The sequence below is a fragment of the Rutilus rutilus genome, assembly GCF_951802725.1.
Source record: "Rutilus rutilus genome assembly, chromosome: 18".
Classification (NCBI taxonomy): domain Eukaryota; kingdom Metazoa; phylum Chordata; class Actinopteri; order Cypriniformes; family Leuciscidae; genus Rutilus; species Rutilus rutilus.
The window spans coordinates 13,031,438-13,054,033 of NC_140231.1; the positions used below are offsets into that span (position 1 = coordinate 13,031,438).

Genomic DNA, 22,596 nt, shown 5'->3' on the forward strand with positions numbered 1-22,596 from the left:
GGCTCTTTGTTGTCCTCCTACACAAATACACAAATGCTCACATGTACTCCTTCTTGTGGATGACTCCAATTAAATCGACACACTGACACATTAACTAAAATGAATCATTTTTAAACGCAAACAAAAGCACTTTTTCAGTCACTCATAGTTTTCTGTGAAGGGTTGTACAAGAGTCACAATAGCTGAGCATAAATGCGTCATGTCTTGACGAGACATTAACATGGAGTTTAACGCAGATCAACTGAACACGCTCTGTGCTTTTTACTGCTGACATGGCCTATTCAAGGAGTCTAAGGTCAACCAATATTGCTTTGTGGAACGAGGAAGTAAAACTGGTTCTGCAGCATGTAACCTGTTTCGATGAAACTGTCGAAAAGCTTCTACATTTACACACTCCAGTAAGACAAGATTCAGTACTGAAGATGCACTTTAAGTAACCCACTGTGAGGGTGTTTGGGATGTTTTAAAATATGGATATATAAAGCGCATGTGATAAATGAATACTTCTCTCTGTTGAGACACATGTTTTTCATACCATTTGACTTGTGAGCCCTATGGACGTGTTGAGGTATCAAATATCAACATCAACACTGAGGCTGTTTTGTTAATACTGTAAAACAGGTGACCGGGGGAGGAGGAAAGATCTTTTGTTCATCAGTGTCTTGGTCTCGTTGATTTCGTTAAGCGTGACAAACCGTTTCAATTCAACTTAAATTTGGATCACTATATTCAGGGTTATTATAGGAAATTAAAACTAAAACCATAAAAAAAAATATTTAGTTACTTAAACGTTAACTGTGATCGATATATATATATATATGTGTGTGTGTGTGTGTGTGTGTGTGTATGTATTAGTGCTGTCAGATTAATTGTGATTAATTGCATCTAACATAAAAGTTTGTATATATGTGCATTTATATATATACATATACATATATACAACACATACTGTATACACACACCTATTATATATTTACAGACTTATGTTAGATGCGATTAATCGCGATTTGTATGTGTATGCGTGTGTGTACACGTTTATATATATATATATATGTATATATATATATATACACACACATATATATTATATATTTACAGACTTTTATGTTAGATGCGATTAATCTTGATTAATCGATTTGACAGCACTAATATATGTATATATATATATATATATATTTATATATATTATATATATTAATATATGTATACATATTAATATATGTATATGTATAATATATATATAGCTTAACTTTAAAAACACTTAAAAAAAAAAACTAATAAAAAAATACAGCAAAATGACTAAACATTAAAATGAAAATGAAAAAGTTAAAATAAAAACTACATCAAAATATTAATGAAAACAATAGGCTAATAGTAGGCCTATCTCAAAAACACTTCGATGTACTAAAATAAGTAAAACTTTAAATAAAAATAAAACTATATAGACATATTATATTTAAAATAATACAAATAATGATGATAATACAAATGACTAAAACTTTAACATAAAAAAATAACAAAAAAATTTACAAATTAAAACTAATTCGAAATATGAATAAAACAAAAGGCTATAGTATGTCAGGAATAATAAGAGTAGAGTAGCACTGCTCGTGGCTCCTCCTCCTCTCGCTCCTGTGGGCGGGGCAGAAGAGCAGACGGACAGTTGGAAAGAGTAAACGTTCCCCTGCGCTTTACTGACTGAAGAAGACGGAAATGTCATGATAGACCGAAACTGTTTTACTGTGGGATTTGAACCTACCAATAGGATTCTTCATCTTTGCACTAAGCTTATTTGTAAAGTTTTATTGCGGCAGTTTATCAGTTTGCAGTCTGAAGTTGAAATTCACAAACAAAGGTAGGCTATTATTATGCCAGGTTTAGATTTGAAGTTTCTGGAGAGACCGAGGAGGAGGTTTTATTGTCCTCTGTGTGATAAGCCGATGAGGGACCCGGTGCAGGTGTCCACCTGCGGACACAGATTCTGCGACACCTGCCTGCAGGAGTATCTCAGGTAACGCTGAAACTTCTCAACCTAACGTTACACCTGTCCGACGAAAGAAGAAAGCTCAAACTGTGGCCGCTGGCGTTTTAATCTAATGAACGTTATATGCCATGCACATAACATGCACACTGTAATGTGAAGCGTGATGAGATATTGACGTGTGACATCTATACATGGACATAACATATCATAATATTATCTGGGTCATTGATGAATGAAAAGAAAAGTAAAAAAAAAACCACAACAACAGACAATTAAAAAGAGAAATCTTTCTTAGAAATGTAATATTTGTGTTAATTTTCATTTTATTTGCGTTCAAAGTTTTTATTTTATGGGTGCGTTAGGTATAATGACATTAGTTTAAAAAAGAATACAATTTGACTCTAAAATGTCTAAAATGGTATAGCATAATCATGAAATGCAGCACAATATATTTCATACATATTTAATACATGAATGTTAAGTGTAAATCATTGTTGACGTGAGTAATTCATAACAATTAGGCTAAATAAGAATCATTCTAATACATTTTTAAGGTATATTCTACTGTCAAAACATTTGTGTCAGTAAGAGTTATTCAAGGTTGCATTAAGTTAAAGACATTTTTAATGTTATGAAATATTTGTATTTCAAATAGTCCTGAAAAAAAACTGTCATTGTTTCCACAAAAATATTAAGCAGGGTCAGAAATTCAGGCGTATTTTTAGTCACCATCTGCATTTTTAATGCATTTTTAAATAATTGAACTGGCTGTGTTCTTATTACACTTTTCTTTGTCTATATGAAGTATCACTTAAAAATAATTACTCCTATGACAGCCTAGTAATAAACAAACACCAAACTGGCCAAGCAAGATGACAGTGACACAAAATCCCTCAGGCTACAGACTCTTAGTCTTTCTGTCAATAGAAGTTTTACAAAGTGTAATGTTTACATGTTTTTTACATATTAGAATGTAAGAGATTATAGCATAATCAAAATACTGCAGAATGCTTAGGGTATTTTTTTAGAAGTTTTGTGATCCCCATTTGAACACAGCCAAAAGTAATTCATGTGAAATGAAAGTATGCAGTGAGTCAGTTTATTTGGTAGTATTACTCAACTGTAAGCAAGCGAAGTTTTGGGTTATGACCCATTCTTTGCATTCCATGCCTTGTTTTCTCATAGTCATAATGCAGAGTTGTGTTGCTCACAGGTATAATGACTGAAACAATCACACTCATTGTCCTGTGTTATCTTGTCGATGTTATCACAGTGATGGACAGTCTCGTCCATTCACATTCTATCGGACTAACACATGCTTTTCAATTAGACTATTCATTTTAAATGAATTACTTATTCAAAATGTAAATCCGTGGATTGAATTTCATCCAGTCAGTGGTTTAAAATGTGATCAAGAAAGAGTCAGTGTATGATCTGCTCTCTTACCTAACCTAATAGCAATACTGTTATATAGGAACAGTATGTTTCATATAGGCTCAGTGCAACATATAACATGATATAGCATGCATCTGCCTGAAGGGCATTGTAATTATTTGGTTGTGGTGGTAAGAGAGCATTCAGCAAAGGGAGAAAATGTATTTGAAATAGTATACCACAAATACATTTACATATTTATGCACTTAATATAAATTATATTATACTATAGAATTATACTAAACTGGTATACTTAAAGTCTGCTAAATAGGAACAGGTAATTTTGTACTTGATGTAGCCTACTTTAGTTATCTGAAAATAGTGCTGAGGTCCAACTAAAGATATACTTAGGGATAGTTCACCCAACACAATGATGGCAGTGAATGGATGACGAGATTTTGAAGCCCCCAAAAAGTGCATCCATCCATGATAAAAGTTCTCCACAGGGCTCTGGGGGTTAATAAATGCCTTCTAAAGCGAAGTGATGCATTTGTGTAAGAAAAATATCCATATTAAAAACTTTACAAACTAAAATAAAATAACTAGCTTCCGTACTTTAGTACTTTAGTGTATTCCTAATACACTCCAATGCACCTACTGAAATACACTTTTCCCATTAATGCTACTTTAATGACCCGTTGCACTTTGAAATGTGGACTGCAGCCTGTCACTTTGGGCTGTCAAAATGTTATGAATTATTAAAAACAAATTATTAAACTGTCGGCGGCGATGGCCTCGTGGTCAGCGCGCCGACATATAGCGCCGTTGCGCTCGGGCGGCCCGAGTTCGAGTCCCGGCTCGTGGACCTTTCCCGATCCCATCCCCCGTCTCTCTCCCACCTCGTTTCCTGTCAACTCTATACTGTCCTGTCATAATAAAAGGCAAAAATCACCAAAAAAACAATATAAAACAAAAAAACTAATTATTAAAATTATCCTGACCAGTCCTCAAAAATTACACAAAAAGTGAAAATGTCAAATAAATTCAGAAACATTACCTGCATGAAAAGTAACAATGTAAACTGTATTAAAATAATTTCAATTCATGCCTCACATTTAAATCCGCAGCATAATGCGAGACCGTCAAACCGTCATATCATTTCATTGCGTTTTACCTCAGGAGCAGTTGTGTAGTTTGAGAGTTGAAGCGACAATCGGCATAGAAATTTTACAGGTGGTTTTATTCCATCCGCACGCTCTGAAACACAAGCAGCTCTGCTCGTTCACATTCCTCCACCAACTAACGGAAGTGTCTGTGTTTTAGTGCGTGCAGAAGAATAAAACTAATATCATGCCAGTTTATGCAATTGCTTCCTGCAGCGTTAATGAAAGATCATGTGAGGCAAAAGGGGAAAACATTCTGCAGATGATATTTAATGTTGTGTCTGCTGGCTTTATTTCTTCAAGTTTAGCGCATTTTCATGTTCTATACAGTTTCGCGTTTATTTTCACACACCATTTACTGCACCTATATTAAAGGGGTCATATAATGGTACATGCACTTTTACAAGTTGATTGTACTGAAATGTGTGTTGGCAGTGCCTGTACACAACCATCATAAAATGATAAAAATCCATCCAGTGTTTTTTTTTAAATCTTCTTATGTTTACCCAATCTTCGATCTTGTGACGTCACAAGATCGGACACCCCTCCCACGATTGTTGATTGACAGCAGCGTTTCAACACAGACCCGCCCTCGCTCGTGAGCGAGCTGTCAATCATAGTCCGCGCGGACATTGTTGATACGCTGGAGCAGAATGGTGTCTAAGCGATTGTGGTGTTCTGTTCTTGGGTGTAATAAGGGACACAGCAGTCATTTTGATGTTCCTATATCCGAACCGCTGAAGACGCAGTGGCTGAGTTTTGTTTTCGAAGGGAATATTCCCCACGATCAACGTCAATGCTTTCATGTTTGCGCGAATCATTTCACACCAGACTGCTTTATAAAGGAGGGTCAGTATAAAGCTGGTTTTGCTAAGAAGCTGCTCCTGAAAAAAGGATCGGTACCAACTATTCGTGTTCCTGCTGCACCTCCAGAAGAACTGAAGTGAGTGTAACGTTTTATTAACCTTTATATTAATATTTATATTAATCTTTGCAAATCGCTAGCACGCTTCACGATGAATGCGGCTGAGGTTTACACTCAGGGTACATTACGGCATGTTTTCTATGTACGACGTTCTCAATATAATTCATAATCCCACGTTTATAATGAACAACGCCTTATGGTTATTGTGTTATTATTACAAACGGTGTACGCACAGAACAGAGGGGCGGGGTGAGCAAAGCTCATTATCATTTAAAGACACATGCACTTAAACGGCGTGCTGAAAACAGAGCTGTTTTTGACCAGGTAAAATTAGTGTTTTCTTACAATACTAATGAGAATTTTTAATTAAAGTGTATTACAAACTTTTAATTTAGACCCTAAAGAATCATATTAGCTTGTACAAAAATGGCATTATATGACCCCTTTAAGACTTTTCTCAATTCGCAGTCTTTAAATCCATATAATTTGTGCTGTCACTGATGGAAAAATCTGTTTGCTTATAGCAGTACTTGTAACAGACAGTATAGAAAGTTATAGTTTTGCGTGATCTGTGTCTGTGTGGTTGCGCAACTGGTAAAGTTGAATCCATTTGATTAAAAAATCTGAGTGGGCACATGCATGACACTTCTGATTTGCCTAAAAAATGCAGCTATCACATTTTCCACCTTCTTATGAAGCCACCTGGGACTTTTGGGGAAATTCCCCATAGGATTTTGAAATGACGATGTGCTTCTGTGTCACACGTAATGGAAAGATCACAGCTCTATTAATATGGGATGTGTTGATTGTACTGCTTCCCCATATTATGTATGCTGGGGGGCGTCACCATCCCAGATGGATGATTCACTCACATTCTCCTGAAGGCTCTCCGTCAGTTTGTGGTGTGGGAGGTGATTCTGAAGTTCCTGTCAAATCAGTTTGGCCGTGATTCATTTAGGCTTTATAACATGGAGGCATCAGTCAGAGGCAGTTGTGAACTGCTTTTCAACCCACAACATATAATGTAGAAATAAATCAAATGCAAATGAAATTCTAACACATTCATGTGGCAAAAACAAGACAAATTCATCATGGTGATTCTTTATTGAATAACATGCAACTTTGCTTTTAACAGTGAAGGTGTGTTCAAGTGCCCAGAGGACCATCTGCCACTGGATTATGCCAAAGTGAGTGTATCATAAAATACAAAAGTTTCAAATCCCTTCTGATTTTATCCAAGGATGATCATTCCTCTGATGTTGTAACAGAAATTATTCAATAGACTATACAGACCATATTTTAACATGAAATAAAATACACGCTTCACCTTATATTAAATATAGAAATGTTACTTATTTTTAATTCTTACATAAGCCAGTCCTGAATATATTAAATTGGCTTTGAGTTCGTTTGGAAATATTTTATTTGGCAGAGCAAAAATCAACTAAATTACTGTCAATATTGTGTCTAAAATATAAGCTACTGAAATTTAAAGGGATAGTTGCTTTTAAAGAATTTAAAGAAGAAATTTAAATTCTTTCATTAATTACTCACCCTCATGTCATTTCAAACTCGTAAGACGAACTATGTTCATCTTTGGAACACAAATGAAGATCTTTTTGATGAAATCTGAGAGCTTTCTGTACCTCCATTGACAGCTACGCAACTACCACTTAGATGCTTCAATAAGTTCATAAAGAGATCGTAATACTAATCCATTATTGAATCAAGAGGTTTAGTCAAAATTTTCTGAAGAGACATGATCGCTTTATATTATGAACAGATTGAATTTAAGCTTTTAATCACATGTAAACTTTTTATCAGCGAACATAAACAGAACAAACCTAATTGGTTTCTTGCTGAAGCTCAAACATGCCGTAACACGAGAATGAACCTCATTGGTTCTCACACGTCAAGCGAACATGCTTGAGTTTCTGTTTACCACAACTGATGAGTGAGTTGATGAATGTTTATATGTGAATAAAGGCCTAAATTTAATCTGTTCATCAAATAATGCAATCAAGTCTCTTCAGAAAATTTGGACTAAACCGCTTGATTCTTATGGATTAGCGTCAAAGTGGTAGTTGTGTAGCTGTCAATGGAGGGACAGACAGCTCTCAGATTTCATCAAAAAGATCTTCATGTGTGTTCTAAAGATGAACGAAAGTCTTACGGGTTTGGAACGACAAGAGGGTGAGTAATTAATGACAGAGTTTTCATTTTTGGGTGAACTAACCCTTTAACTTCTTGTTTATTGAACAGTTGTATGAAAGCAATTGTTCAAATAATCATTTGTTAAATAGCTATGCTTTTCAAATGTTCTTGCATGTTCAGCTCCAGTACACTGGTATAAATGTGTAATTCTCTCTGCAGATTTTTCCAGATGTGGAACTGGAACAGCAGATTCTGTCCCTGCCCATCCGCTGCATCCACAGTGAGGAGGGCTGCCGCTGGACCGCGCAGAACAAGCTTCTCCAGGTCAACAAACGGCATATCATGCGCACACAAACTCAAATCTCACTCGTATTTGTAGATATTTGTACATACATCTTTGTAGGATTGAATAGATTTCTTTATGGTTTTTGAAATCCTTTTAAGAATTGCAATTTAGATGCTGCCAGTATGTTGGTAGGCTGCTATTGTACATTACAGTGTCTACTTATTGCAGTGTGCGCTTCATGCAAATACATACTGACTACCGACTACTGGTCAAAAGATTGGGCTCAGTAAGATTTTGTTTTTTGAAAGAAATTGGTAGATTTGATCAATACTGTTCTTTTGAACTTTCTATTCATCAACGAATCTAAAAAAAAGCAGAGGTGGAAAAAGTACACAACGTCCTTACTTGAGTGAAAGTACAGATACTACTGGTCAAATATTACTCTGTTGCAAGTAAAAGTTGTAAAGACCGATTTTTACTTAAGTAAAAGTACAGAAGTACTCGTTTTTAAAAGTACTTAGGGATCAAAAGTAAAAAAGTAAATGTCAATGCATTGTTCTACAATTCAGGTACCTTATGCCTCTGAATCTATGCCTGCCTACCTACCCTCATATCAATATCAAATGTATTTCTAGAACACCATTCCAGAAGTGGGATCGAATGTGAGATTGAATAAGTGCACTCAATAACGTCCACAACGGTTTCGGACACCCAAATGGCTGTTCTCTCAAATAGTGACCTATTTAAAGTTTTTTGGCTTTTAGTATGAATATGTTAGCCTATAAGCTAGTGTGCTCCAAAACAATGACAAAATTCGCATTTAGAAGACCAAACCCCACGTCAGAATCCAACGTCAAATTGACGTTAATCTCCAAAGTTGGACAGACGTTGTATTGTGGTTGAAAATGAAAATCGGGTTGATGTCAGAAACCAACATCGGGTTCTGACATCAACCCGACTTTCATTTCCAACAAAAATCCAACGTCTTTCTGACGTTGGATGTTGACGTCAATCCGACGTCGAGTCAACCCCTGCAACCAAAATCATCCCCTGACTGACGAAATGTAGTGGTCTAGTGGAGTAAAAAGTATGATATTTGTCTTTCAAATGTAGTGAAGTTAAAGTAAAATGTTTCCAGAAAAAATAATACTCAAGTCAAGTACAGATACTCAAAAAGTGTACTTAAGTACAGTACTCAAGTAAATGTACTTTGTTACTGTCCACCTCTGAAAAAAAGGTATCACGGTTTCCAGAAAAAAAAAGCTGTTTTTAACATTGATAATAAAAATAAATGTTTATTTAGCAGAAAATCAGCATATAAGATTGATTTCTGAAGGATCATGTGACCCTGAAGACTGGAGTAATGATGCCTTTGCCATCACAGGAATAAATTGCATTTTAAATTATATGAAATATGTAATAATATTTTACCATTATTACTGTTTTTACTGTATTTTTGATCAAATAAATGCAGCCTTGGTGAGACTTCTTTCAAAAAACATTCAAAAGTCTTACCGACCCCAAACGCAGAGGCAAGACATGCAATAAACAGCCAAATCTCACTCTCACACTGTGTTTCTCGCTTCCCCTCCAGGCCCATTTGTCCATGTGTGAGTTTAACGTGGTGTCGTGTCCAAACCGTTGCTCTGTGAAGTTGCTGCGACGTGAACTGCCTGAGCACCTGCAGCATGACTGCGCTAAGAGAAAACTACACTGTGATCACTGTGGCGACCAGTTCACCGGGGAGGCATATGAGGTCAGACAGACTTCTGACACTTTATCATACAAATACAACCCATTTAAGTTTACTAATATTTGTAATGATTTAGAAATGGTAATGTATTAATATTAACATGAACAACTTAAAAAAAAACACATCTGATTTATTACTTTAATGTCTCTTGCATTTTGATGAGACATGGTTTGCAAAATCCATCTTGTTTCAACGCTGCACAACAGCTCTTACACATCCCTCCCTGTCCTCATTTAGAGTCACCAGGGTGATTGTCCTGAGGAGAGTGTGTACTGTGAGAATAAATGTGGTGCTCGTATGGTGCGGAGACTGTTGGCCCAGCACTCTGTGTCAGAGTGTCCCAAACGCAAACTGCCCTGCAGATACTGCAGAAAAGAGTTCCTCTATGACACTATTCAGGTCAGTGGACTTTATGCTACCATCCTACATTTTCATCATTTATTTACACACACAGCACACTTTTCAGTTATCTTTATTACATTTCTTAATGTATTGTTTTGTTTGTGGTAAAGGGAGTGCATTCATAGGTGTGTTTTGTATTCACAGCCTCATCAGCAGCAGTGTCCACGCTTCCCTGTGCAGTGCCCTAACAGGTGCGGCACACCGGGTATCACTCGAGAGACTTTAATGGCACATGTAAAGGAAGGATGCAACACTGCTATGGTGCTTTGCCCATTTAAGGAGGCTGGCTGCAAACATAGGGTATGATCTACAGTTATGAATATATAATAACTCTGTGATGAATTCTAGACTTCATATCTTGTATTTGAGAAGTACAGGTGGCCCAAAATGTATTTGGCACAATGTTTGCTTGTCATTGTATTAGATAACAAAATAACACTGGTGGTATTCCTTTAAAGGTGACATATTATGCCCCTTTTCAGTCGGTGTCCCCAGAATGTGTCTGTGAAATTTCAGCTCAAAATACCCCCCAGATCATTTATTATAGCTTCTCAAATTTGCCCCCTTTTGGGTGTGATGAAAAACACGCCGTTTTTGTGTGTGTCCCAATGCAAATGAGCTGCTGCTCCCCGCCCCCATTCAGAAGAGAGCCGGTCCTTTACATGAGCTTCGGATACTCCAGCAATAACAAAACACGCAAATCTCACTCGTCCAAAATCTCACAAATAACCAGTAGCGGAGTGCAGCCTGACGGAGAGACTCAGGAAGAGGTTGCTTTTAGACTGAACCTGGACGTTTCTGAATGGTTAGTGGATACATTTATGTAGTTGTTGTTGTTGTTGTGGAGTTACATTGATTCATCTCATCGACTTGCATGAACCGTCATGTTTAACTTTTACACAAGTTGACACAGTTCCCTGAGGTCTGTATAGTGGCGTCTGGTGGCCGAGTTTGGTACCGCCTGCTAATAGTTAACCATTTTCTTTTTTGTGCACTGAAAAATTATTTATAATAAACACTGCAATTTTCCATAAAAAAAAGAATAAGAAAATAAGAAATATCAATTTTAATTTCATGGTGACTTTATAGCTTTTTCTTTTTGTCTGATTTTCAAATACATTTTTGATTTGTAATTCAGTGAATCATCTCATAGGTGGTTGGTTTGGTTCATGACGGGTAACTCTTTAACAAATACTTTTTCTTTTTTATTCCTATGAAAAAATTACTCCAGGAACCAAGGCAGCTAAAAAAAAGTGGGCCCAGTCAAGTCACCTTTATATAGCGCTTGGTACAATACAAATTGCTTCAAATCAGTGATAACAGGAAAAAGATTCAGTGATGCAAACAGCGTTCCTTTTGTGAACGAATCACAGTGTGATTCAGGCTGATTACAAGTCAGAAATCAGATTGTGGATCGGTAACATTTAAATATTTCATCCAATTCCTTTTGCCTGAAGATCGGATTCATCATGCCAGCATGGAGACGAAGCTGGTCATAGGGTCTGTGCAGAGGACTTGTCTGGTTCTTGTGGTCTTTGCAGAGGATCTGTGCTGATGGCTGTTGTGTCGACGAGGCCTTCATAGGGGATTGGCTAGTTGACAGTCTGCTGACATTCAGGGCTGCGTTGTGGTCGTGTCTAGGTGCAGGTCCACCATCTGATCTGGATACGGACTGGATACGGCTGACTACGGTAAACCTCGGGATAAACAGAGAGACTAATATTTGAGTAGATGCCATTCTTACGATGTAACAAGTACATCGGGTGTTATGGGAAGTGTTCCCAGTTCCAGTTGACCTAATTTATGCATCCCTTGCCTAATTTATGCTGTGAATTATAGAAATGTGACAATGTGTTATGTATATGCCAGGTTAAAGAGATGTGTTTTGAGTCTTGATTTAAACTGACAGAGTGTGTCTGCTTCCCGAAGTAGGTTCCAGAGCTTGGGTGCTAAATACGAAAAGGATATACCACCTGCAGTTGATTTTAATATTCTAGGTATTATCAACTGGCCAGAATTTTGAGGTCGCGTTAAGAGCTTGCTCAAGTACTGAGGAGCTAAACCATTTAGAGTGCTTTGTAAGTAATTAGCAAGATTTTAAAATGTATAATGTTTAACAGGGAGGCAATGCAGTGTTGACAGAACCGGGCTAATATGGTCATACATCCTGGTTCTAGAAAACTTGCTGCTGCATTTTGGACCAGCTGGAGTTTTTTTATTCGTTTTTTAATTTTTTATAGGAATAGTTCACCTAAAATAATCCCATAATTTACTCACCCTCAAGCCATCCTAGGTGTATATGACTTTCTTCTTTCTGCCAAACACAATCAGAGCTATATTAATATCCTGGCTCTTCCCAGCTTTGTAATGACATTGAAGAGTTTTTGAAGCTCCAAAAAAATCCATCCATCAAAAAAATTACCTATACGACTCCAGTGGGTTAATAAATCCTTCTGAAGCGAAGCGATGGGTTTTTTATAAGAAAAATATTCATATTTAAAACTTTATAAACTCTGATCACTGGCTTCTGGCAACAGCCGTACGCACGTTCTCAAGAGAGTTACCTGGTTTTCGCAAGAGGCGACTATTCTCACCTGAGCTTGCGCTACGCTACGTCATATGCCGGAAGCCAGTGATTAAAGTTTATAAAGCTTTGATTACTTTTATGATGGATGGATGTGTTTTTTGGAGCTTCAAAAACTTGGGCACTATTATATGCCATTACAAAGGGAAGAGACATGATATTATTTAACATAACTCTGATTGTGTTAGGCTAAAAGAAGAAAGTCATATACACCTAGGATACCTTGAGGGTGAGTAAATTATGGAATTTTTTTATTTTTGGGTGAACTATTCCTTTAAGCGTGCAGGGCAACCACTCAGTAGAGCATTATAATAATCTAGCCTTGAGGTCATGAACGCATTCACTTTTCTTGCATTTGTCATTGAGAGCATATGTCGTAATTTAGATATATTTTTAAGATGGAAAAGTGTGGTTTTACAGATGCTAGAAATGTGGCTTTCAAATGAAGATAGGTATCAAAGAGCACACCCAGGTTCCTAACTTACAACAAAGATTTGACAGAGCAGCCGTCAAGTGTTAGACAGTATTCTTGGTCATTACATGCTTTGGTCCAATGATTAAAACCTCTGTTTTATATCAACTATGTGAATTTATACAACCATTTATTTTGTGAATTGGACTTGGTATTAATATATAGAGTTGAGTATAATCACATAACAGTGAAAACTAACACCATGCTTCCTAATGATATCTCGCAAGGGTAGTATGTACAGGGTGAAAAGCAACAGTCCTAGTACTGAGCCTTGCGGTACTCCATACTTAACTTGTGATCGATATGATACCTCTTCATTTACTGCTACAAATTGATACTGATTAGATAAGTATTATATGAACCATGCCAATGCAACTTCACAATGCAATGACAATGTAATTTTTCAGTCTTTTCAAAAAAATGGTCTATAGTATCAAATGCAACACTAAGATCCAGTAACACTAATAGAAAGATACAACCATGATCGGATGATAAGAGCAAGTCATTTGTAACTCTAATGAGAGCAGTCTCAGTACTAAGATACATCCTTGCAAATACCATTTTTTTTCTAAAAAGGAACATAGTTGTGAGAATACAGCCTTTTCTAGTATAAGAGGTTTAATAACAGTCAGCTTAAAGGTTCTTAGTATGTATCTTAATGACAATGATTAATTAATAATATTGAAAAGAGGATCTATGACTTTTGGAACTTTTCTTTCAGTAGCTTAGTTGTTATATAGGGCAATGTTGTTGATTTTGATGATTTAGCAAGTTTAGACAATTCTTCCTCTCCTATAGCAAAGAATGAATGGAATTGTTCCTCAGGGGATCTATAGCACGACGTCTGATGCGATACTGTAGCAAACGGTTGAATGGAAGAAATTCATAATGTCATTACTGCTGTGCTGGTTGGAAACATCTGAAGTTGAAGTTTTATTTCTCATTAATTTAGCCACTGTATCAAATAAATACCCATGGTTCCCTTTCGTGGTCACTCCGAGTTACGTCGGATGACGACGATTGGGGTTTCGCTTAGAAGCCTATCACCTTCGAGTATATAAAACGAGCCAATGGCAATGAAATGCCATGGGTCTGCGGAATTTGCATAGCGTAACTCCGCCCGCCGCAGGGGGTATATAAGGAAGTACGCTGCACAATGCAGACATGCTTTCGCTTCGGAGCCGAGAACTTCTCCACTCCTGCAAGCCAAAGATTCTGAGTTAGTCTTCTCTTACCTTCGAGACGAGCGAGCTCTCCGGTGTTGGTGTGATGGCGATTTCAGCGAGTGCACACTTCCCTGCTGATCTTGTCAGTGATCTGACAGTTAGTGTGATTTCTCCCTGTTCGCTTCAACATCCGCGGAGTTTTCCTCTCACAAAAAGAGCATTGCATGTGGCACGTCTTTTTAAAGATGTCTCGCCCGTGCACTTCTGGTTGTGGTCGCGATGTATTTTCTCCTGATGGGCACAATCTCTGCTTAGCGTGTTTGGGCGTTGATCACGCTGAAGCAGCGTTTGTGGATGATTCATGTTCTCATTGCGGGAACATGACCATCTCCATGCTGCGGTCGAGACTCAATGAGCTCATCAGAGCGAGAGTCCCCTCATCCACACCCCGATCTACGGTCTCCCCGAGAGGCTGTACTTCGGCTGGTGGCCAGGGTGACCTGAGGGTATCTGTGTGGGACAAACCGCCGATACGTCCACGGTCCACACACCCCTCTTCAGCATTGGTACCCGCGAGCGTGCAAATCGAAACCGCCGGTCCCTCTACGGAGGCCCCGCGCGTTTCGTTTGGCGTTCCACAGGAGGATGCAATGTCGATCACTGCATCACAAGGTGGGCATGAGTCCTCGGGAAGTGAGGATTCGGCTGTGTTGCCGCCCTCGGGCGTGCCAGCATTGCCCGAGTCTGATCCCGAGCTGACTGCCATGCTTTCCCGGGCAGCCGCGGCCATTGGGCTCGAGTGGTCCCCGCCGCCCGATCCAGTGCGCTCGCGGCTGGATGATTGGTTTTTGGGAGCGGCCGCTGACATTCGTCGCCGCCCAACCCCAATACCATTCTTCCCGGAAGTGCATGAGGAAGTCACGCGGTCCTGGAAGGCTCCCATGTCTTCCCGCGATCGTTCGTCGGCTTTCTCCGCCTTTCCTCCCCTCGATAGAGCTGATGCTTGTGGGTACACTGGGATTCCCACGGTTGAACGTTCTGTCACGATGCAGCTGTGTCCGGCAGGCGCTTCATCACGTGGTGATCCTAAGCACCCGTCCAAAGCCTGTGGATTCTCGTCCACTCTCGTGGCGAAGTCTTACAGTGCGGCGGGACAGGCAGCTGCCTCTTTGCATGCCATGGCCATTCTGCAGGTCTACCAGGCCCAGATGCTTCGTGACATGCACGAGGGCAGGACAGACCCAGGGCTCGTTGATGAGCTGCGCGCCGCCACCGACCTCGCTCTCCGAGCGACGAAGGTGACCGCGCGCTCCCTGGGTTTGGTGATGTCCACAGCTGTGGTCCAGGAGAGACAACTCTGGCTGAACCTGGCTGATATGTGTGAGCCCGAGCGGACTCGTCTGCTGGATGCTCCCATATCCCAGGCCGGCCTTTTCGGCGGTGCGGTCGAGGATTTTGCCCAACAGTTCTCGACCGCCCAGAAGCAGACTGAGGCTATCAAGCACATTCTGCCCCGACGCTCTGCTGCTCAGCCGTCGGCACAGAATCCTCAGCCTGCTCGCCGCCGAGGGCGCCCTCCCGCGGCCGCCCCTCCCGCACGGCCCCAGCAGCAACCTTCACCCGGGCCGCGTTGTGGAGGGAGCCGCAGGCAGGCGCCACAGCCCTCTCCAGCCCCGTCGCCCGCTAAACGCCAGGCCGAGCGGCGCTCCTGAGACGGGCTGCTCAGGGTTGGCTTCAATTCTGTCCCAGGAGCTGGTAGCAGGGCCACTCCTTCCCCCGGTGGAGGGCCGGGGGAGAATCTTTTGTTCTCCACTCCCCGCTGCTCGTCCAACGACGAGCAGTACTTTGATGTGGTTGAAGACAGAATTGAATTCCCCAATCCTGAGCCGACAGAGTCCGAGGGCCGCAGTGCGCGCCACCCTCGGGTCCCGCCACTGCCGCCCTCCTCTGTCCCAGAGGTGTGGGATGACAGCACGCGCCGCCCACGGGCCACGCTCCTCTCATCCCCCTCTGTCGCCAGACCCCTGCCAGAGCACGCCCCCGTGGGACGCGCGCCCTCCCCTGGCCTCCTCTGGCAGGACGCGGTTAATGACCGTGCCCCCGCACAGGGCCGCTATGCCACCCTCGCCGGTGCCGGTCATTCCGCCTCGCTGCCCCACCGACGGTACGTCGGTGGTTCGTATGACCCCGCTGGTGCACTTTCTGGAGGCCTGGCTAGAGCTTCCCAGACTGTCCCGCTGGGTCGCGAGAACCATCAGGCTCGGCTACGCGATTCAGTTCGCGAGATCTCCTCCCCGCTTCAGGGGAGTCCGCTTCACTATGGTCGGTGGCAATGCCCCTGTCATGAGAGCGGAGGTCGCCACCCTGCTGGCGAAGGGTGCGATCGAGATTGTCCCTCCAGCCGAAATGAAGTCCGGCTTCTACAGCCCTTACTTCATTGTACCCAAGAAGTCCGGTGGGTTACGGCCAATCCTCGACCTGCGCGTCTTGAACCGCTCCCTTCACAGGCTGCCATTCAAGATGCTCACGGCCAAACACATCCTCCAGTGTGTGCGGCCGCAGGATTGGTTTGCAGCGATCGACCTGAAGGACGCCTACTTCCATGTCTCCATTTTACCTCGACACAGACCGTTTCTACGGTTTGCTTTCGAGGGGCAGGCATACCAGTACGCGGTTCTCCGTTTCGGGCTAGCCCTGTCCCCTCGCGTCTTTACGAAGGTCGTCGAGGCAGCCCTTGTTCCCCTCCGGGAACACGGGGTTCGCATCCTGAACTATCTCGACGACTGGCTGATCCTAGCTCACTCTCGAGACCAGGTTTGCGAACACAGGGACCTAGTGCTCCGGCACCTAGTCCGTCTGGGCCTTCGGGTCAACTGGGAGAAGAGCAAACTCTGCCCCGTGCAGAGGATCTCTTTTCTCGGTATGGAGATCGACTCGGTCGCCATGTGCGCGCAGCTTACGAGCGAGCGCGCGCAGTCACTGCTGACTTGTCTTCGTCAGTTCGAGGGCAAGAGTGCGGTTCCACTGAAACTTTTTCAGAGGCTCCTGGGGCATATGGCATCCGCAGCCGCAGTAACGCCGCTGGGATTGCTTCATATGAGACCGCTTCAGCTTTGGCTTCGCGATCGAGTCCCGAGGTGGGCATGGCAACACGGCACGCTCCAAGTCCCAGTGACTTCAGCCTGCCGTCAGACCTTCACCCCGTGGGCGAACCTCAGTTTTCTACGGGCCGGAGTGCCCTTAGAACGAGTTTCCCGGCATGTTGTTGTATCAACAGATGCCTCCAACACGGGCTGGGGCGCCATGTGCAATGGTCATGCTGCCGCGGGCTCCTGGACAGGACCCCAGCGCCTTTGGCATGTCAATTGCCTCGAGTTGCTGGCTGTACGTCTCGCCCTGCACCGCTTCCATGCGCTGCTCAGGGGTCAGCACGTACTAGTCCGATCAGACAATACCGCAACAGTAGCGTACATCAACCATCAAGGTGGTCTACGCTCCCGCCGTATGTCGCAACTCGCTCGCCACCTCCTCATATGGAGTCAGAAGCATCTGAGGTCGCTTCGAGCCATTTATATCCCGGGACACCTGAACCAGGCGGCCGACGAGCTGTCTCGAGTTCGGCCTCTCGCTGGAGAATGGCGACTCCATCCCCGGACGGTTCAGCTGATTTGGGATCAGTTCGGCGACGCACAGGTAGACCTGTTTGCCTCCCACGACTCGTCCCATTGCGACCTGTTTTATTCCCTGACCGAGGGCACGCTCGGCACGGATGCACTGGCGCACAGCTGGCCGCGGGGCCTACGCAAGTATGCGTTTCCCCCAGTGAGCCTTCTTGCGCAGACCTTGCGCAAGATCAGGGAGGACGAGGAGCAGGTCATTTTGGTTGCCCCGTATTGGCCCAACCGGACCTGGTTCTCCGAACTAGTACTCCTCGCGACAGCACCTCCCTGGCCAATTCCTCTGAGGAAGGACCTCCTTTCTCAGGGACGGGGCACCTTATGGCACCCTCGTCCCGATCTTTGGAACCTCCACGTGTGGCTCCTGGACGGGACGAGGCAGGTTTGAGTACCCTACCACCTGCGGTGGTGGCTACCATCACTTCCGCTAGAGCATCGTCCACGAGACATGCCTATGCGTTGAAGTGGAACCTCTTCGTCAACTGGTGTTCTTCTAAACATCAAGAACCCACGAAATGCCCGATCAGTGTCGTGCTTTCCTTCCTGCAAGAAGGGTTGGAGCGAAGGCTGTCTCCCTCCACCCTGAAAGTGTATGTTGCCGCCATTGCCGCACATCACGAAGCAGTTGAAGGTAAGTCTCTGGGAAAGCACGACCTGATCGTCAGGTTCCTGAGGGGAGCGAGGAGACTAAATCCTCCTCGTCCTCCCCTCGTTCCCTCTTGGGACCTCTCAGTGGTTCTAACTGCCCTGCAGAGTGCTCCCTTTGAGCCTCTGCAATCAGTGGAGCTTAAGTTCCTGTCAATGAAGACAGCGCTCCTGGTTGCATTGGCCTCCATCAAGAGGGTAGGGGACCTGCAGGCATTTTCGGTTGACGAAGCGTGCCTGGAATTCGGGCCGGCTGACTCTCACGTGACCCTGAGACCCCGGCTTGGATATGTGCCCAAGGTTCCTACCACACCCTTTCGAGACCAGGTAGTGAACCTGCAAGCGCTGCCCTTGGAGGAGGCAGACCCAGCCTTGGCACTGCTCTGTCCAGTACGCGCCCTCCGTGCTTACGTAGACAGAACGCGGTGTTTCAGGACCTCAGACCAGCTCTTTGTCTGTCATGGTGGGAAGCTGAAGGGAAAGGCTCTCTCAAAGCAAAGGTTATCTCACTGGATAGTGGATACCATTGCTTTGGCATACCAGCAGCTAGGTCGTCCGTGCCCCCTTGGTGTGAAAGCCCACTCCACACGTAGTGTCGCTTCCTCTTGGGCTCTAGCGCATGGCGCCTCGCTAACAGACATTTGTAGAGCTGCAGGCTGGGCGACACCCAACACATTCGCGAGATTCTATAATCTCCGCGTAGAGCCAGTTTCTTCTCATGTACTCGCTTCAACCAGCCGGTGCTAGATTCTGCTCAGGTGTCTTCGCTTGCTCGCCATTCCTCTCCACGGACGGGATACGTGCGATTTTCTTCTCAGGTGAGTCTGATAAGCTCTGAGTTTCCTCCAGCACTGGTTACGTCAACGCCTGAGTTATGCCAATCTGCCATAACGCAGCTTTTGCGCTTGACTAGGTGCCTCCATGTGCATGGTCCCCCCTCTGGGCGACCCCCACATGTGTATTCCACTGTAAGTCTCCTTGTGAGCGTGTGTCTTTCCCTTGGCAAGCCACCTTGCCACCCCTGGGGTTTAAAATTCCACCTGCGGCTGGACACCCCAGTGATTCTCCATATGCATCCCTCTGGGTCATATGTGTATTCTAAGTCCCCCCCATCAATGGCTGGGCATGATTGCATATTTCTCTCTGGAGATATGCTTCCCAGTGTACCTTGGTATCCCTGTGTTAAGTAGGACTCCTTCGTTCGTGCTAGTCTCACAACAGGGAGCTCAGACTTACGCAGGGCACTGGAAGACAGCCGAGGTGGCGTGATTAGACTGGAACCCCAATCGTCGTCATCCGACGTAACTCGGAGTGACCACGAAAGGGAACGTCTCGGTTACGGATGTAACCCTCGTTCCCTGAGTGGGAACGGAGACGTTACGTCTTCCTGCCACTTCCGCTGTACCGCTGAAAAACGCCTGGGGCCAGTCTCGGCTCCTCAGCGAAGGCATGTCTGCATTGTGCAGCGTACTTCCTTATATACCCCCTGCGGCGGGCGGAGTTACGCTATGCAAATTCCGCAGACCCATGGCATTTCATTGCCATTGGCTCGTTTTATATACTCGAAGGTGATAGGCTTCTAAGCGAAACCCCAATCGTCGTCATCCGACGTAACGTCTCCGTTCCCACTCAGGGAACGAGGGTTACATCCGTAACCGAGACGTTGTGTTTGTTCTTGTAACGATCACCAGCTGGAGTGCCTCTGAGAGTCACCAGAGGGCACTCCACACCAGACTGATCACATCACAAACTCAACTTCCCATCATGCCGCTTACCTGGGACTGATTGCACATACACCTGCAGCTCATCCACACTCATCTCATCCACCTGCAGCTCATTCACATACACCCATATAAACCTCTGTCACTTTTCAGTTCACTGCGAAGTATTGCATTGGCCCGGCGTACAATTTCTGAGCGGTTTCCCTGTGTTTGCTGAACTGTTACTGACCTTGGATTGTTTATACCGACTTCTGATTCTTCTGCTGCCTGTCTTGACCCGGATTGTTCATTGGACTGTGATTCCTGCCGCCTGCCTCGACCCTTGCCTGTTTTCTGTTTCTGCTCTGAGATTATCTCCATTGTTCTGTCTGCGCCTGATTTACCCTGCCTGTTGATTATTCTAATAAAGCTGCAATTGGATCTTACTGCGTCCTCCACATCATTACAGTTCTTTTCTAAAAGAGTTGAAACGTAATCAAATCTAGCCGTTTTTGAGGCCTTTCTGAATGCAGTAACACTGTCCTTCCACAAAATGCGAAATACCTATAGTTTTGTTTTCTTTCAGCTGCGCTTCATTTTTGGGCTGCTCTCTTGAAGGCGAGTGTGCTCATTATACCATGGTGTCAGACTATTTTCCTTAATCCATGTCTCTAAATTTCTGAAAAAGAGACAGTAAATAGTTTCTGTTGCAACATCAAGTTCTTCAAAGCTGTATATAGTATGCTGAGGAGCTGAAATTGATCAGGAAGTTTATTTACAAAGCAAACTTTAGTGGGAATTGCTGCACTCTGTAAATAAATATTTTAAGCAAAAAAGTTTTTACAAAAAATAAAGGTTTTGTTTTGGACTCATCAAGGCACTTGTGAATAGGAGTGATTAGGAATTGGGGCTGCTCCAAAATGACATGAAATATGTTTTGGGACCACAGTATCTCTCATTTGTTTAGCCATATTTACTAAGAAATTAATATAAAAATATCTAGCACGTCTTTCTCTCTGTTTTACTCATAGTGCCCTAAGACTGGAGTGGCACAACACCTTGAGGAGGGCACCCACACCCACCTCACTCTTCTGTGTGGTCTAGTGAATCGTCAGAGGCTGGAGCTCAGGGAACTGCGGCGTGGGGTGGAGGAACTCTCTGGAAGTCGAGATGGCACACTGCTCTGGAAGCTCACAGACTACAGCCAGCGACTTCAAGAAGCTAAGATCAGGACTTCTGGGAGTTTGGAATTGTTTAGTCCTGCCTTCTACTCCCATACCTACGGTTACCGTCTGCAAGTGTCTGCCTTTCCCAATGGGAACGGCAGTGGCGAGGGCTCTCATTTATCAGTCTACATTCGAGTTCTACCAGGAGAGTACGATGGGCTGCTGGAGTGGCCTTTCCCTTGCCGTGTTTCCTTCTCACTGTTGGATCAGAGCGACCCGGCGTTCACCAAACCCCAGCACATCACAGAGACCTTCAACCCAGATCCCACCTGGAAGAACTTCCAGAGGCCGCGGCCTGGAGCTCTGGGAAGTGTTCGTGGGGGATGTCTGGATGAGAGCATGCTGGGATTCGGCTACCCAAAGTTCGTCACCCATGAGGAGATGAAGAAAAGAAACTATATCAGAGACAACGCTATTTTCATTAAAGCCTCCATAGATGTGGTCCAGAAGATATTGAACTCTTGAATTCTGGAATAAATGTTAAATAATCTGAAAATATATCTCTTGTGGCCCTTTTTGCTCATATTAAAAATGAAGATGCATAATTTTTTGTTAAATCAGGGTTTTACCACAAATGAAGGATATTTAGAAGGTTTATAAAGGTATAGTCTTTTGCATGTATATTATCTGTAATATGTTAGTTTTCAAATAATAAAAAAATGTGACATTTAAAATGTCTTATGACTCTTTTTTAATGAACAGTGAATTTTAATTTTCTGTGTGTGTAGTGCTTAACCCTATTAAAAAATCAATTATGCACCACCCATCTGGTCCATTGAAAAAAAGACAGGGGTGCTTTTCATTTTTTATTTGTGAATCCTCATTTCCTATCCTCAAGTCTCAGCTCTACCCCCTTAGATGAGAAGGAAGGATGCGAGGAAAGAAAATGAGGATGGAGGAATCAAAGGAAATCTTACTTGTATTCTGGAATATTCTTTATCACTCAAGCATCACTTAAAAGTGTCATCAGCCTCGCTGACAGAATCTGCCCTTATGTTGTTGTTAAGTTTGTTTTATAAATTCATAATAATAAAGCAAGATACCCTGCTGAAAAATGTGAGATGTATGGATTATCTAAACTGCAA

General features: G+C 43.0%; 1 protein-coding gene across 1 annotated transcript; it reads left to right on the plus strand.

The window, feature by feature from the left end:
* The first annotated feature begins 1,681 nt into the window (after positions 1 to 1,681).
* Positions 1,682 to 22,561, plus strand: traf4b (tnf receptor-associated factor 4b). Its single transcript, XM_084387772.1, has 7 exons — positions 1,682 to 2,011; positions 6,582 to 6,633; positions 7,820 to 7,924; positions 9,481 to 9,642; positions 9,877 to 10,038; positions 10,186 to 10,341; positions 21,317 to 22,561. Exons 1-7 carry the CDS (start codon positions 1,869 to 1,871, stop codon positions 21,974 to 21,976), a joined length of 1,440 nt encoding a protein of 479 aa, XP_084243898.1. The 5' UTR covers positions 1,682 to 1,868; the 3' UTR covers positions 21,977 to 22,561.
* Positions 22,562 to 22,596: the final 35 nt, after the last annotated feature.

Coding starts and splice junctions, on each gene's coding strand:
- traf4b (XM_084387772.1), top strand. CDS start 1,869: ATGCCAGGTTTAGATTTGAAGTTTCTGGAGAGACCGAGGAGGAGGTTT. Junction 9,643..9,876: donor TCACCGGGGAGGCATATGAG/GTCAGACAGACT, acceptor GTCCTCATTTAG/AGTCACCAGGGTGATTGTCC. Junction 10,039..10,185: donor TCCTCTATGACACTATTCAG/GTCAGTGGACTT, acceptor TTGTATTCACAG/CCTCATCAGCAGCAGTGTCC.